General features: G+C 44.7%; 1 protein-coding gene across 1 annotated transcript; it reads right to left on the reverse strand.

Moving 5' to 3' along the window:
- Positions 1–2,494: 2,494 nt before the first annotated feature.
- Positions 2,495–12,666, reverse strand: LOC117059267 (keratin, type I cytoskeletal 10-like). Its single transcript, XM_033170877.1, has 8 exons — positions 12,319–12,666; positions 9,598–9,680; positions 8,232–8,388; positions 6,862–7,023; positions 5,744–5,869; positions 4,837–5,054; positions 4,267–4,331; positions 2,495–2,678 (listed from the first exon to the last, which is right to left on the reverse strand). The coding sequence occupies exons 1-8, from the start codon at positions 12,631–12,633 to the stop codon at positions 2,575–2,577; spliced, it is 1,230 nt and encodes a 409-aa protein (XP_033026768.1). The 5' UTR covers positions 12,634–12,666; the 3' UTR covers positions 2,495–2,574.
- Positions 12,667–12,931: the final 265 nt, after the last annotated feature.

The raw sequence follows: 12,931 nt of genomic DNA on the forward strand, positions 1-12,931 counted from the left end.
TCCGCCACTGCAAGCAGGTCACCTGCTCACCGTCTTCTGCACAACGATGAGATGCATTTCTATTTAAATTATCGTGATTCCCCCCCCCCTAAAATTGCACCTATCTGCATACACAGCGCATTCAAAAGTTATGCGAATCGATGTCCTCTTTTGGGGCAACCAGCTGACCTTGTTTGCCCGCTCAGTCTGCAACCTTGGGCCAGCTGCACACTCTTAATCTAACCTACAGAGCAGGGTTGTTGTGAGAATGAAATGCGGTGTGGCGGGGAAGGCACATGTATGCCGCTGTGCGCTCCTTGGAGGAAGGGTAGGGTAAAATGATATCAATTAACAAATCGTAATAAAGTAAGAGTGGCAGGTAGCCAGCTATTGCTATGTTTCCAGAGTGAACAGGCTGCAATACCACCAATCTTCTCCAGTACCGCTTTGGATATGCAGGATACTGTTCCTGCATAAACTCAGCTGTTACGCTCGTTGACCTTTTGGGAAACAAGGGGAAGATAATAGACTAGTAGGCAGCCAGGATGCCATTGGCTTCAAAGGTGCCTACAAAGTACACTGAGAGGAACAAGAGCTACAGTTCCCCCTGTTTTTTTTTAAATGAAAAGGAGGCAGCCCTTAAGAAAAACAAAAGGGTCAACTGTGGTCATTAGTCTATGTGGGTAGGTAAAATGCGCCGACTGACCTATATAGACGGACTTTGGAATGCAGCTGTTTAATTCGGGGACTTTTCATCATTCTGCAGAATAAGGCAATCTGGTTTATTAATTGGATCAGCACAGCGCAGGAACAGAAGGTGACAGAAATTACACCCATCTTGCAGCAGCAAAATTTACGGGCGACAGCTGTTTGCCAAAGGGTGTAGTCTTTGGCTGCTGAAGCTGATGACAGTTTCAGTGAAGCTAGGATTTATTGCTAAGAATTATTTATTTAGTAAATTTAATGTGGGAAGTGCTGTGCCGTTTTTCAGTTTGTCTGGACTCCTAGGAACCTTATGTGTCGGATCACTATAATCCCTGTGTTACTTGTTTAAGGCCACCCACTGATAGGGGTGGGAGAATCTGCAAATTTTGGTTTTTTTCTCCATTTCTCATTTCCCCACTCCTATTTCCATGGACTGCAAAAAGATCAAACTTATTCATCCTTAAATAAATCAGCCCTGAGTGCTCACTGGAAGGACAGATCCTGAAGTTGAGGCTCCAGTACTTTGGCCACCTCAGGAGAAGAGAAGACTCCCTGGAAAAGACACTGATGTTGGGAAAGATGGAGGGCACAAGCCAAGGAGAAGGGGACGACAGAGGACGAGATGGTTGGACAGTGTTCTCGAAGCGACTGGCATGAGTTTGGCCAAACTGCGGGAGGCAGTGGAGGTTAGGTGTGCCTGGCATGCTCTGGTCCATGGGGTCACAAAGAATCGGACACGACTGAATGACTGAACAACAACAATTTTCAGTTGGCCACATCCTCATCCCCTGCAGTTTGGGTCTGGACAGGAAACTTGCCGTACCAAACTCCAGGATCCAAGAAAAGAGATGAGGAACTCTTTTCAGCCTGAGGGCCACATTCCCCTGTGGCAATCTTCCAGGGGCCACAAGTCAGTGCTGGGCAGGGCCAGAGGCAGAAGTGGATGGAGCAAGTTTCTACACACATTCTCTGTCCAGGAAATCAAGAGGAATCATTAGAACATATTCCAGACACGAAAACACAGCTGTTGAGGGTGTGAAACAGGGTGGATGAGGGGTTGGGGAAAGAAGAGTTGGCTAGGGAGGAAGTGTGGCCTGGATTCCTGACAGGTAGAGAGGCCTAGAGGGCCACATCCAGCCCTTTGGCCTGAGAATATCTATTCCTGCACCAACATGTGACTGGTGGTCTAATGACAGCTTCTCCACAAGTGCTCCAGGAGCGCAGGGGGCTTTTGAACTCACAGCCTGGCCTCATATACATGGAGGTGCCCTTAATGATCATTGGGGCTTCTATGTGGAGGATCTTCATGGGACTGGGCAATTATGATGCACAGAGCTGCAGTAGCTTGGAAACAGGGGTGCTGTGATTGTTTTACTGAGGGGAGTCCCCTCTTTTGAAGGACTCTCAGAGGGCAGCCCTCTCTTCGATGGTGTCCTCTGTTTGAGGGCTGTCCTATCTGTGACTGGTTTGTAGATCTGAAACCAAGAGATCCACGGACCTTCCTTGCTGTGCTGGCTGGGGCTAATGGGAGTTGTAGTCCGACGCACCTAGAAGCCACCAGTTTGGAGAAGACTGGCACAGGCAGTATGTAGACAATGCTTTAAAATAAAGACACATGACCACAGTGTTACCATTTACTTGCTACAGAAGGAAAATCTTTATTGCAGGGTGCTAGCTGATAAGATCATGGTTTTTTGTCTTGGTTTGCATGGAAGAAAGGTGCTCAAGAAAGCAGCAGTGACAGAAGCAGAGAAAAAAGCCAATTCTAACACAGCATTGTGGGTTTAAGGCAGAAATCTTCGAGCTCCTGACATCTTGGCATAGCTTTTTTCATGGCATGCATCTGCTATGGCATGCTTCGAAAGATTCCCCATGAGAATCTGAGAGGGCTTATTTAATTGGCTTTTCTTCAACTGACTGGACGTGAGTCGAGACGACTTGATCACCAATTCTGTCTTCCACTATTGTCTTGATCACTCTTGTTTTTTGTACATCTGTGCAAGAAAGGAAATGCAGGCATTTAGGGGAGCAGTTATTCTTTTAAACAGGCAGATCATGGAGCTCTTATTTAAACATTGGGGTGGGGGGATTGTACTACATAGAAACACAGGAAGCTGCCTTATAGTGAACCAGACCATTGACCCATCTAAGCCAGTATTGTCTACACTGATTGGCAGCAACTATCCAGGTTTTCAGTCTGCTTTCTCAGTTCTACTTGGGGATGTAGGGGTTTGAACCTTGGATGTTCTGTATGTAAGGCAGATGCTCTATCATTGTGCCACACACTGTGCAATCAATATCCCATTTGCCCAGAGTCGACCCACAATCCATAGCCCATGCAAATAGCAGCTTGGAGGGACGAGGGCCAATGGGAACAGCTGCAACCCTGATCAACCATCCCACTGGGCAATTTCTGCACTGGGTGACTATCTGAGGTATTTGAAGAAGTGTGCATGCACATGAAAGCTCATACCAATAAACAAACTTAGTTGGTCTCTAAGGTGCTACTGGAAGGAATTTTTATTTTATTTTATCTGAGGTAAAGTTGTTATTACATTGGTGGCTCCTTAACATTGATACTTTCTTCACCAGCACAACCCTGCCATATACACAACAATCTCAGTTCAATTTTGGTACATCAATAGGCAATTTATCAGCACTATTTCGCCCTCTGAAATTAGTAGCAAAATAAAATTGTTTTTAGAAATGTGCATTTTTAACAGAAAAATAAGAACAACATGTATTACCTCTGGTGGTGCTTCCATATCTTGATCCTGAATCCTGGGAACTTTCACCACTAAATCCTCTGTCTGTAGATCCTGAGCTTCTAGATTGTGAGTCTGCAGACCCAGAGCCTCTGGACTGTGACTGAAAGCTGGAAGTTTCTAGGACCCTGGATCTGGAATCTGAAGAACCGGAAGATCCGAACCCTCTAGATCCCATGGATCTCGAGTCTCCACTGCCAAAAGCTCTGGATCCAGAGCTGGAAGATGTCTGGTCTCTAGAACTTGAACCTACAGATCCTCTAGATCTAGTTTCTGAAGAGATTCTTCTGGATCCAGATTCAAAATCACTATAAGAACAGTAAAAAACAAACAAACTTTAGACTTGGTTATAGAAAAAAAGAGGGCTTCTGTGAATGTACATTTGGCAGTACCAAGATCAGTAAAGTCTTTATTGTAGATATTATGTGGGATTGAGATAAAAAAAAGATGAGAAAAGGCAACATCTAACTGAACCTTAATGAAGTTTGGATGTATTGAATAAGTGTGCTAATATCATTGTGGGTGGTTGGGTGCAGAAGTACTTCACACTCTTTCTCTCACAGCCCTTTCCCTCACTGCTGGGTAACCCTTCCTCAGCTGGTGAAAGTTTTCCTCCCCTGCCATTCCTGTATTTGCCCCCCAAGCTACTATCAAACTTTCTCCTAAGCTTAATAGAAGCATGGGTGGTGGTGGTCCATCAGAATTGTGGAATTGTGGGTGGAGGAGGGAAAATTTTAGACATTACTTTCCCCGCAAGCCTCCTTGTGCTGCTCAGCTGACTAGAGAACAGCTGACAGTGGTGGAAAGGGGGTTGGACTGCGGAAGGAGGAGGAGGAGGAGGAGGAGGAGGAGGAGGAGGAGGAGTTTGGATTTGATACCCCACTTTATAATCTTCTTGCTAAGTTAATCTTCTTGCTACTCTGCTGATCAGTAGGAGGATCTGTTTTATGGACCATGTACAATTAGGCAGTTGGCCAGAAGCAGCGTATTTTTTATATTTCTCCCAAACGCTTTACAAATTCTTCCTTAGAATATGGTTCATAAAAATTTTAAAAATTTTCACCTTCCCATACCAGAGATATGCATGCCAGCTGAATTTTAAATCATAACCTTCTAAGTCCAGGATGTCTGCATTATCCAATGTGATCAATTATTTTAACCAGCACAAGCAGGCTGCCTCATAATACATTTGCACATTTCTGAACCAGAAATAGAAAGAAAGGGCATGTTTCTCGGAGACTATGCAAACTGACTGGAGGATGTGCATATTGAGAGGGGGAATGTCCAATTAAGCAATGAGAAACCAAGTGATGTGCGGACCCTTAGGCAAAGGAGAATCAAAGACATTTAGGAATGGCAGACTTCTACCATGTTCCTCCTTTTTCACCTGTCTCCTCCATCCAGCAGACTGCGGTAGGTTTCAATCTCATTCTCCAGGCGGATCTTGATATCCAGGAGCTGTTCATATTCTCTGTTTTGGCTTTCCATGTCTTCCCTGATCTGCACCACTTGTCCCTCCACGTTGCTTATCACTCCTTGTATCTGGGAAAGTTCGCCACAGAATCTGCCTTCTACATCTGCCAGGGTGGCCTCCAGAGATTGTTTCTGATGAAAGGGGGGGGGGAATGGTACATTGAAAGTGGTATAAAAAGATAAAATGAGAACATAAACATATAATAAAAAACATAAACAAACAAATAGCTCCTCCCACAAACACATTTAAAAGATCATGGTATGTTTAATGGTAGGGCTGGATGCTACAAGGCCATGTGTGCCATCTGTGTATATTGTCTATCTCTCTTCTTGTTTTAAACTTAAGGAAGGGTTAGAAAGGTAATAAATTAATAAGTAAAGAAAGATGCTAACTGTTAGCCCGAAAATGGAAAGTGAGCAAGGTCCCAAGTAAAGAGGGTTGGCAACTTAAGTTGGCAGAATCTGCAGAACTTGCAGATTTAACATATAGAATAAGAGAGCAAAAAGAACATACATTTAAAGAAGAGTGAGTTGATCATATGGAAAATAACTGTATACAGCTGAAAACACTGGCAGCCTTAAGATAAATTCAACAGAGTAAATAATTTTTGATTGATATAAAAGTGGAGAATTGATTTGAATGGTTATAGTAAAATATGCAAGGATGTATGATTCACAAAAAGAACCACGGAAAGAGAAGAAGGGAAGTCATTGGATATTTTAAAGTTTGTAAAACGTTTATTTGGAATTGTAAAATTGTAAAATAAAAATTATCAAAGAAAAAAAAGATGCTAACTGAACGAAAGAAAGAATTCTTATACCATAGACAATTGGGTTTGCAGTTCCATTTCTAGGCTTTGCAGAGTGTGTCTTAGTTCGGTAATCTCACTCTTGTTGGTGCTGGTCTCTTCAACGCTGCTGCTGATCTGCTTATTCAGTTCTTGACTCTGAAATAAAGCGATTAAAAGAGGGAGAGAGAGTTATCCAAAGGTTTTTAGTCAAATGAATAATTTTGCAGTCAAAAGTGAGCATTCTCTGCAAGATAAAAGGAAGGCACCTTTTATCATATGTGGTGGAATTGTAAAGTGATAAAGGAATTCTGGGAAATGATATATAATGAATTGGAAAAAATGTTTAAAATAACCTTTTTTAAAAAAACAAAACAAAACCAGAAGCCTTTTTGTCAGGAATTGTAGTTGCAGTTCAGAAGGAACTGAAAATATTGTTTATGTACACTACAACAGCTGCAAGGATGCCGCCTGCCCAGAGCTGGAAAGATGACAAGATTCCTACGAAGGTGGACTGGCCGATGAAATTACTGGACTATGCAGAGATGGCAAGAATAACTGGGAAAATCAGAAATCAGGAGGATCAAAGCTTCAAAAAGGAATTGGACAAAATCATATTATATTTGAAAGACCACTGTAAACACTTTAACTCTTTGGCAGGTTTTAATTAACTCTTGCAATGATACATAGACTTTGGATACAATGGAGGATTGTAAATTAAATGGACTTACAGTGGTACCTCGGGTTACAAACTTAATTCATTGCGGAGGTCCGTTCTTAACCCGAAACTGTTCTTAACCTGAGGTACCACTTTAGCTAATGGGGCCTCCCACTGCCAGCGCCGATTTCCGTTCTCATCCTGGGGCAAAGTTCTCAACCCGAGGTACTACTTCTGGGTTAGTGGAGTTTGTAACCCGAAGCATTTGTAACCCGAGGTACCACTGTATAGTGTGCAGTTTTTAAAAGAATACCTAAAGAACCCACGGAGGGGAGGAGGGAAGTGTTGAGATTCAGAAGAATCTTGTGTTTTTATTTATTTTTGTATTACTTTGACTATGAGTGTGAATGAGTGAATGAGTGAGTGTGAATGAGTTTGTAAAACCAAATGAAAACAATTTAAATAATAAAAAGTGAGCACTTCCGCCACCTACCTGTTCGTTGAACCAGGCCTCAATGTCTTGCCTGTTCTCCTCAGCGAGGGCTTCATATTCTCCTCTCATCTTATTGAGGAGGGCAGTCAGGTCAACTCCAGGGGCGGCATTCATTTGCACGTCAATGCCTCCGGCTGTGGTATCGGTCATAGAGCTCAAATCCTGCACCAATAAAAATGATCTTTCAACACTTGCTGCAATAGCAGGAAAATAAATCAGATTTAAAAAAAATACCAGGAGTATCTCTGAGTAATTGTAATGTTTTCTAGATGATGTCGACTGGTTTCAATAACTTTGCTTCTACTGCCCAGACTTCAGAGAGGTCTGCATCTGATCCAAAATAGATTGAGCAGGTGTAGGTGTGAGGACCCTCTTACCCAGGCACCCCCAAACTCGACCCTCCAGATGTTTTGGGACTACAATTCCTATCATCCCCGACCACTAGTCCTGTTAGCTAGGGATGATGGGAGTTGTAGTCCCAAAACATCTGAAGGGCTGAGTTTGGGGGTGCCTACTCTTACCATTTCATAGAAGCCAACTCCTAGGGGCCATGGGGGCCTCAGCTCCCACAATAAAATATTTGAGGGGACCAGGCCCTCACAGAGTTGATGGGCATTCCCATTCAAATGGTGTGCTGTGCACTGCGTCATGTGATTGATTATGTGGGGTGGGGCTTACCTGGGCCACCAACAATATTTTATTCAAGTTGGCACCCCTGTACTCTTTTGTATTCTGCTCCATCATTTACCTTAAGTTGTTCATGCATAGCTAAAGCTTGATTTGGGCTCTGGTCTGTTTATTATCTATGTAGAGGTGAAAAGGCAAAGGAACCCTGGACAGTTAAGTCCAATCAAAGGCGTCTATGGGGTTGTGGCGCTCATCTCGCTTTCAGGCCGAGGGAGCCGGCGTTTGTGCACAGACAGCTTTCTGGGTCATGTGGCCAGCATGACAAACCACTTCTGGCGCAACGAAACACCGTGATGGAAGCCAGAGCGCACGGAAACGGCGTTTACCTTCCCACTGCTGCGGTACCTATTTATCTACTTGCACTGGTATGCTCTTGAACTGCTAGGTTGGCAGAAGCTGGGACAAAGCAACAGGAGCTCACCCCATCATGCGAATTTGAACTGCCGACCTTCTGATCAGCAAGCCCAAGAGGCTCAGTGGTTTAGACTACAGCGCCACCCGCTCCCCTATTATCTATATGAGTAATGCAAACCAATGCTATTAAGTCCCATGGCAAGCACCCATTGCCCTTAAGGTGTGTGTGTGTGTGTGTGTGTGTGTGCGTGTGTGTGTGTGTAAAGGTATATATACACAAACACACACATATTGGACCTGACTTTAGGCATAACTGAGTCCTACATTACCTCCTCATGAGTCTTCTTCATATACTCGAGCTCCTCGGTCAGGCTTTCAATCTGCATTTCAAGATCACTCCTGCTCATGGTTATCTCATCTAGGACCTTACGGAGGCCATTGGTGTCAGCTTCAACACTCTGGCGGAGAGCGACATCGTTGTCGTACCTACAGCAAAATGGATTAAAAAGGTTGTCAGCCGATCATGTGGGAAACATCTGAACACAGAGAGGGAAACGCATTCCTTTTCTGTGGGTGTTTTCTTCGATGCCTTCATCGGTTTTCTTCACGGTTGGAGGCAGCAATGCTTCTGAAGACCAGTTGCTGGAAACCACAAGAGGGGAGATGTCCCTTGCGCTCGAATCCTGCTTGCAGATTTCCCACAGGCCACTGTGGAAACAGGATGCTGGACTAGATGGGCCACTGGCCTGATCCAGCAGGCTCTTTTTAAGTTCCCATATTATTTTACGTTGGGGCCATTTGCTTGTATACCAGGTTTTAACTGTTGTTTCAATAAAGAAGATGCAGTTTCCAGCGGTGTTTGTGTCACACATTGTGAACCAAACCTGGAATTAGTTAAGCACTCAGCTAAATTTATGATGTTAAATTAGGGCTGCAGCCCTATAACCATTGGGAGTAAGCCCCACTGAACTGCACGGGACGTACTTCTGAGTAGACATGGTTGGGGCTGTGCTGGAGCATGCAAATGCAATTAATTGGCTGGTGGGTATTGTCAGGGATTTACTCCTTCCCTTGGATGTTGCTCATGAGTAACGACAAGCCTTTAGGTAAGCTCAAACTATTTATTGTCCATAATGGAATTACAGAGTCTCTGCAGCCATGACTGCTCAGTCAGTTTCAGTTTCTCGGAGTGGCGGGCTTTTGCGTGCCCGCCAACACAACCAACGGCTCGGCACCCTAAAATGACGTCTGCGTCTCCTCCCCCCCCGGCTCATCTTCCTGTCTGTGACTGACGGTGCTGGGTCTCTGCTCTGTCATCCCCAGCCCTGGCATCTCTTCCGGAGACATTTCCTGATGGGGGCTGGAGGAGGAAGATGAATCTGTGGAGATTATGGGTGGCTGTTCTCTATAGCCCAGTGACTCCCCCTTCCCTGGAGGAATCGCTGTCTTCCCTCCCAGCTCTAGCTTGCTCCTCTCTCTCTCCCTGCTCCTCCCGAGTAGTCCCTCTTTCCCTGGCAGGTATGAATTTGTTCCACCCAAGCATGTTGTGGGTCCAGGTTTAATGTGCTGTATTTACACCTCATGGGACATGCATGCTGGAGATCTCACAATAGGCTGGTTTTTCTGCTCTGTACGAATGATTCAGCAAACGTCTCCACCAGCATGCGGAGCAGATGTCCATTTTGTCCCACTTACTTCAGCTTGAAGTCAGCAGCAGCCAGCCTAGCATTGTCGACCTGCAAAATGAGGCCGCCATTGTCTGTAATTGCAGCAATGATCTGCAAAAGAAAGAATCAATAGTTAATATATAATTGAATGTTGGATTTTGGACATGTAGCAAGTTCCTCTCCCAACTCATTCACACATGTTTAAAGCACCATGATGCCACTTTAAATAGTCATGGTTTCCCCCCAAAGAAATAAACTACAGCGCTGTTAGAAATTTCTATCCGATTTTAATTTTAATTTGCACAGTAATTATTATTTAGCACCATTAAGAATAGGACGGATTCTGAATTATGTTACATATCTTAACTGTCTCCTTTTGTTGTGGGAAGTCAAGACAAATCTACTTAATTAATGAGGGGAATATATAGTATTATATAGACAGGAGATTTGCGGGTTTTAAAACGACATCATTTCTTTCTTCTCTTTTATATAGATTTTGTCTAAAACTAAGCATCCAATAAGTTTAAGGAGTTTATTATTAGAATGGAAGAATTCTAACAACAACAAAAAACACAGAAAAGAAAAGCAGGTAGGAGGAAACTGCAAGACCCCTTAAAACGGTGACACCCCCTTTTCCAACCCAGATGTTGTTCATATTTCAGCAATAAATGACTGGGGAGCTGGAGCTACTTCTCTATGAGGAAAGGTCACAACATTTGAGGCTTCTTAGTTTGAGGAAAAAAGCAGGTAAGGACATGGTAGAGGAATATACAGTGTAAGATTATGTATTGTGTGGAAAAATGGATAGGCAGATATTTCCCCCCTCTCTCAGGAACATCCAATGAAATGGAATGTGAGAAGATTAAGGGTAGACTTTGGAATTAGATTCTAGAAAATCTAGTGATGGCCACTAACCTAGAAGAGTTGAACAGAGAATTAGACAAATTAATAGGCTGCTAGCCATTATGATTATTTTCTGCCTCTGCTGTTGGAGGCAGTATGCCCCTAAAAACCAATTACAGGGAATCACAAGTAGGGAGACTATAGTTGCACCCAGGTCCTGCTTGCAAGCTCCCCATAGGTCTCCGGTTGGCCTCCATTAGAAGTGGGTACTTGATAAGATGGGCCTTTGACCTGATCCAGCAGGGCTCATTTTATATTCTTACATGACACCCTGTATATGATCTCTGATCAGATAGGATTCCAACAAGAACTGTATAAATTAACAGCTGTCAAGCCAGATCTTACAGTTCAATAATTTTGAATATCTGATGATAAACGTAACATAGGAGGAAGCTGCAAGACCCCTTAAAACGGTGCCACCCCTTTTTCCAACCCAGATGTTCATTATCGTGCACAGGTGCACCCCACTTCCCCAAATGGTGACATGTTCCCAGGAAGAGGGATCGCTGGCAGCCTAGAGGGCTGTAATATTTGAGCTTTACAGGTTGAACATAGGTGGAGGCAGATGACTTAAACCTGCAGGGAACAGATTCCACTGCTCCAAATCAGATCACCAGACAGAAGCAGCCCCTAAGAGGTGCTTTCTGGAGCTCAACTTGAGTCCTCTTTTCTCTCGGTGTGTGCTACTCAGAAATGAGAATCGCCGTTTCTCTCCCAAACACAGATCTTGCTTAACATCATTATGGTGACGGGGTGTTATTAGGTTGTTGTTTTTATTCTGATTACAGTGGTACCTTGGTTTACAAACTTAATCCGTTCCGGAAGTCCGTTCTTAAACCAAAGCATTCTTAAACCAAGGCATGCTTTCCCATAGCAGTGGGGGGACTCAATTTACAAATGGAACACCCTCAACATGCTCTGCTTCCGAGGCAAAATTCACAAACCAAAACACCTACCGGTATTTCCGGGTTTGCAGCGTTTTTAATTTAAGTTGTTCATAAACTTAGCTGTTCTTAAACCAAGGTACCACTGTATATATGTTGCGATCTTTTCTGTGAACCGCCCTGAGACCTCTGGGTATAGGGCAGTATATAAACTCAATAAATGATGATGATGATGATTATTATTATTATGTAAGGGCTGAGGGAATAAAAGTATGCCTTTCATCAAAATGGATCTCACCTTCCAGAGGTGTCTCTGAGAAAGGGCTGTAACTCAGTGATATGCATGCAGATTCAATCCCTGGCATCTCCAGAACGGTCTAGGAGAGAAGCCTTTCTGAAATCATGGCCATCACTATGACTCAGTGTAGACAACATCTTGGCTAAGTGTAAGGCACCTTCCTATGTTCTGGTGTCTCCAGCTATCTCCTAGTTATTAAGGGCCATTCACCTGTAATTTCCCTAATAGATGTGTCTGGCAACTTGGCTTGTTGACCATTAAGGGACCTCAGCAGTCCCTCTGGCCCCATTAACTCTCTCCTGCCCCTCTCCACCTGCAAATCTGCAACATAAATACAGCCGCACCTTGGTTTTCGAACAACTTCGTTCTCTGACATTTTGTCTCCCGAACACTGCAAACCTCCGGAAGTGGCTGTTCCGGTTTGTGAACTATTTTGGGAAGCCGAACGTCCGACAGGGCTTCCGTGGCTTCCGATTGGCTGCAAGAGCTTCCTGCAGCCAATCAGAAGCCACGCTTTGGTTTCTGAACGTTTTGGGAGTCGAACGGACTTTCCGGAACGGATTCCGTTTGACTTCCAAGGTACGGCTGTATAAGCCTTGTGAATCGAACAAAAGCAGCAAATAAAGCTCTGCGACATATTTGCGTGGCTTGTTTCTTTCCATACCTGCGTCCTAAGGTCATCGATGACTGCGTAATACTTGCTGTAATCCCGTTGCTCTCCGCCTCTGGTGCTTGCTCCAAACTTCTCGTACCACTCAGCAATCTTCTTTTCCAGGTCACTGTTCGCCTCCTCCAGAGCTTGTACGTTATTCAGATAGGTTGCCAAGCGGTCGTTGAGATTTTGCATCGTCTGCTTCTCGCCGCCGGAAAGGAATCCGCCCTCGCTGCCCCCAAAGCCACTAAAGCCCCCGGCCGACCCACCTCCAACGGTGCCCCACCCAGCACCTGAACCCCAGGACCCGCCAGCACCGCATGACATGCCACCAGAACTCCATCTCCCTCTACTCTCAGACATCCCACTCATGCCGCACATGCCCCCGCCAGAGCCCCAGGCGCCGCCACCACAGCTGGAGCCTCCACCAATGGTCCTTCTGCTAGATCCACCACTGAAGCTTGAGCTTCCACCCAAGCCCCTGCCGCTAGATCCACCGCTGAAACTGGAGCTTCCACCCAAGCCCCTGCCGCTAGATCCACCGCTGAAACTGGAGCTTCCACCAAAGGCCCTGCCGCTAGATCCACTGCTGAAGCTGCATGCTCCATGGCCAGACATCCTTGCT

This window comes from Lacerta agilis, chromosome 14, assembly GCF_009819535.1.
Source record: "Lacerta agilis isolate rLacAgi1 chromosome 14, rLacAgi1.pri, whole genome shotgun sequence".
NCBI classification, from domain to species: Eukaryota; Metazoa; Chordata; class Lepidosauria; order Squamata; family Lacertidae; genus Lacerta; species Lacerta agilis.

Coding starts and splice junctions, on each gene's coding strand:
- LOC117059267 (XM_033170877.1), bottom strand. CDS start 12,633: ATGTCATGCGGTGCTGGCGGGTCCTGGGGTTCAGGTGCTGGGTGGGGC. Junction 8,389..9,597: donor GCTGCTGACTTCAAGCTGAA/GTAAGTGGGACA, acceptor ATTTTGCTGTAG/GTACGACAACGATGTCGCTC. Junction 4,332..4,836: donor CTGCTGGATGGAGGAGACAG/GTGAAAAAGGAG, acceptor AAGATTATAAAG/TGGGGTATCAAATCCAAACT.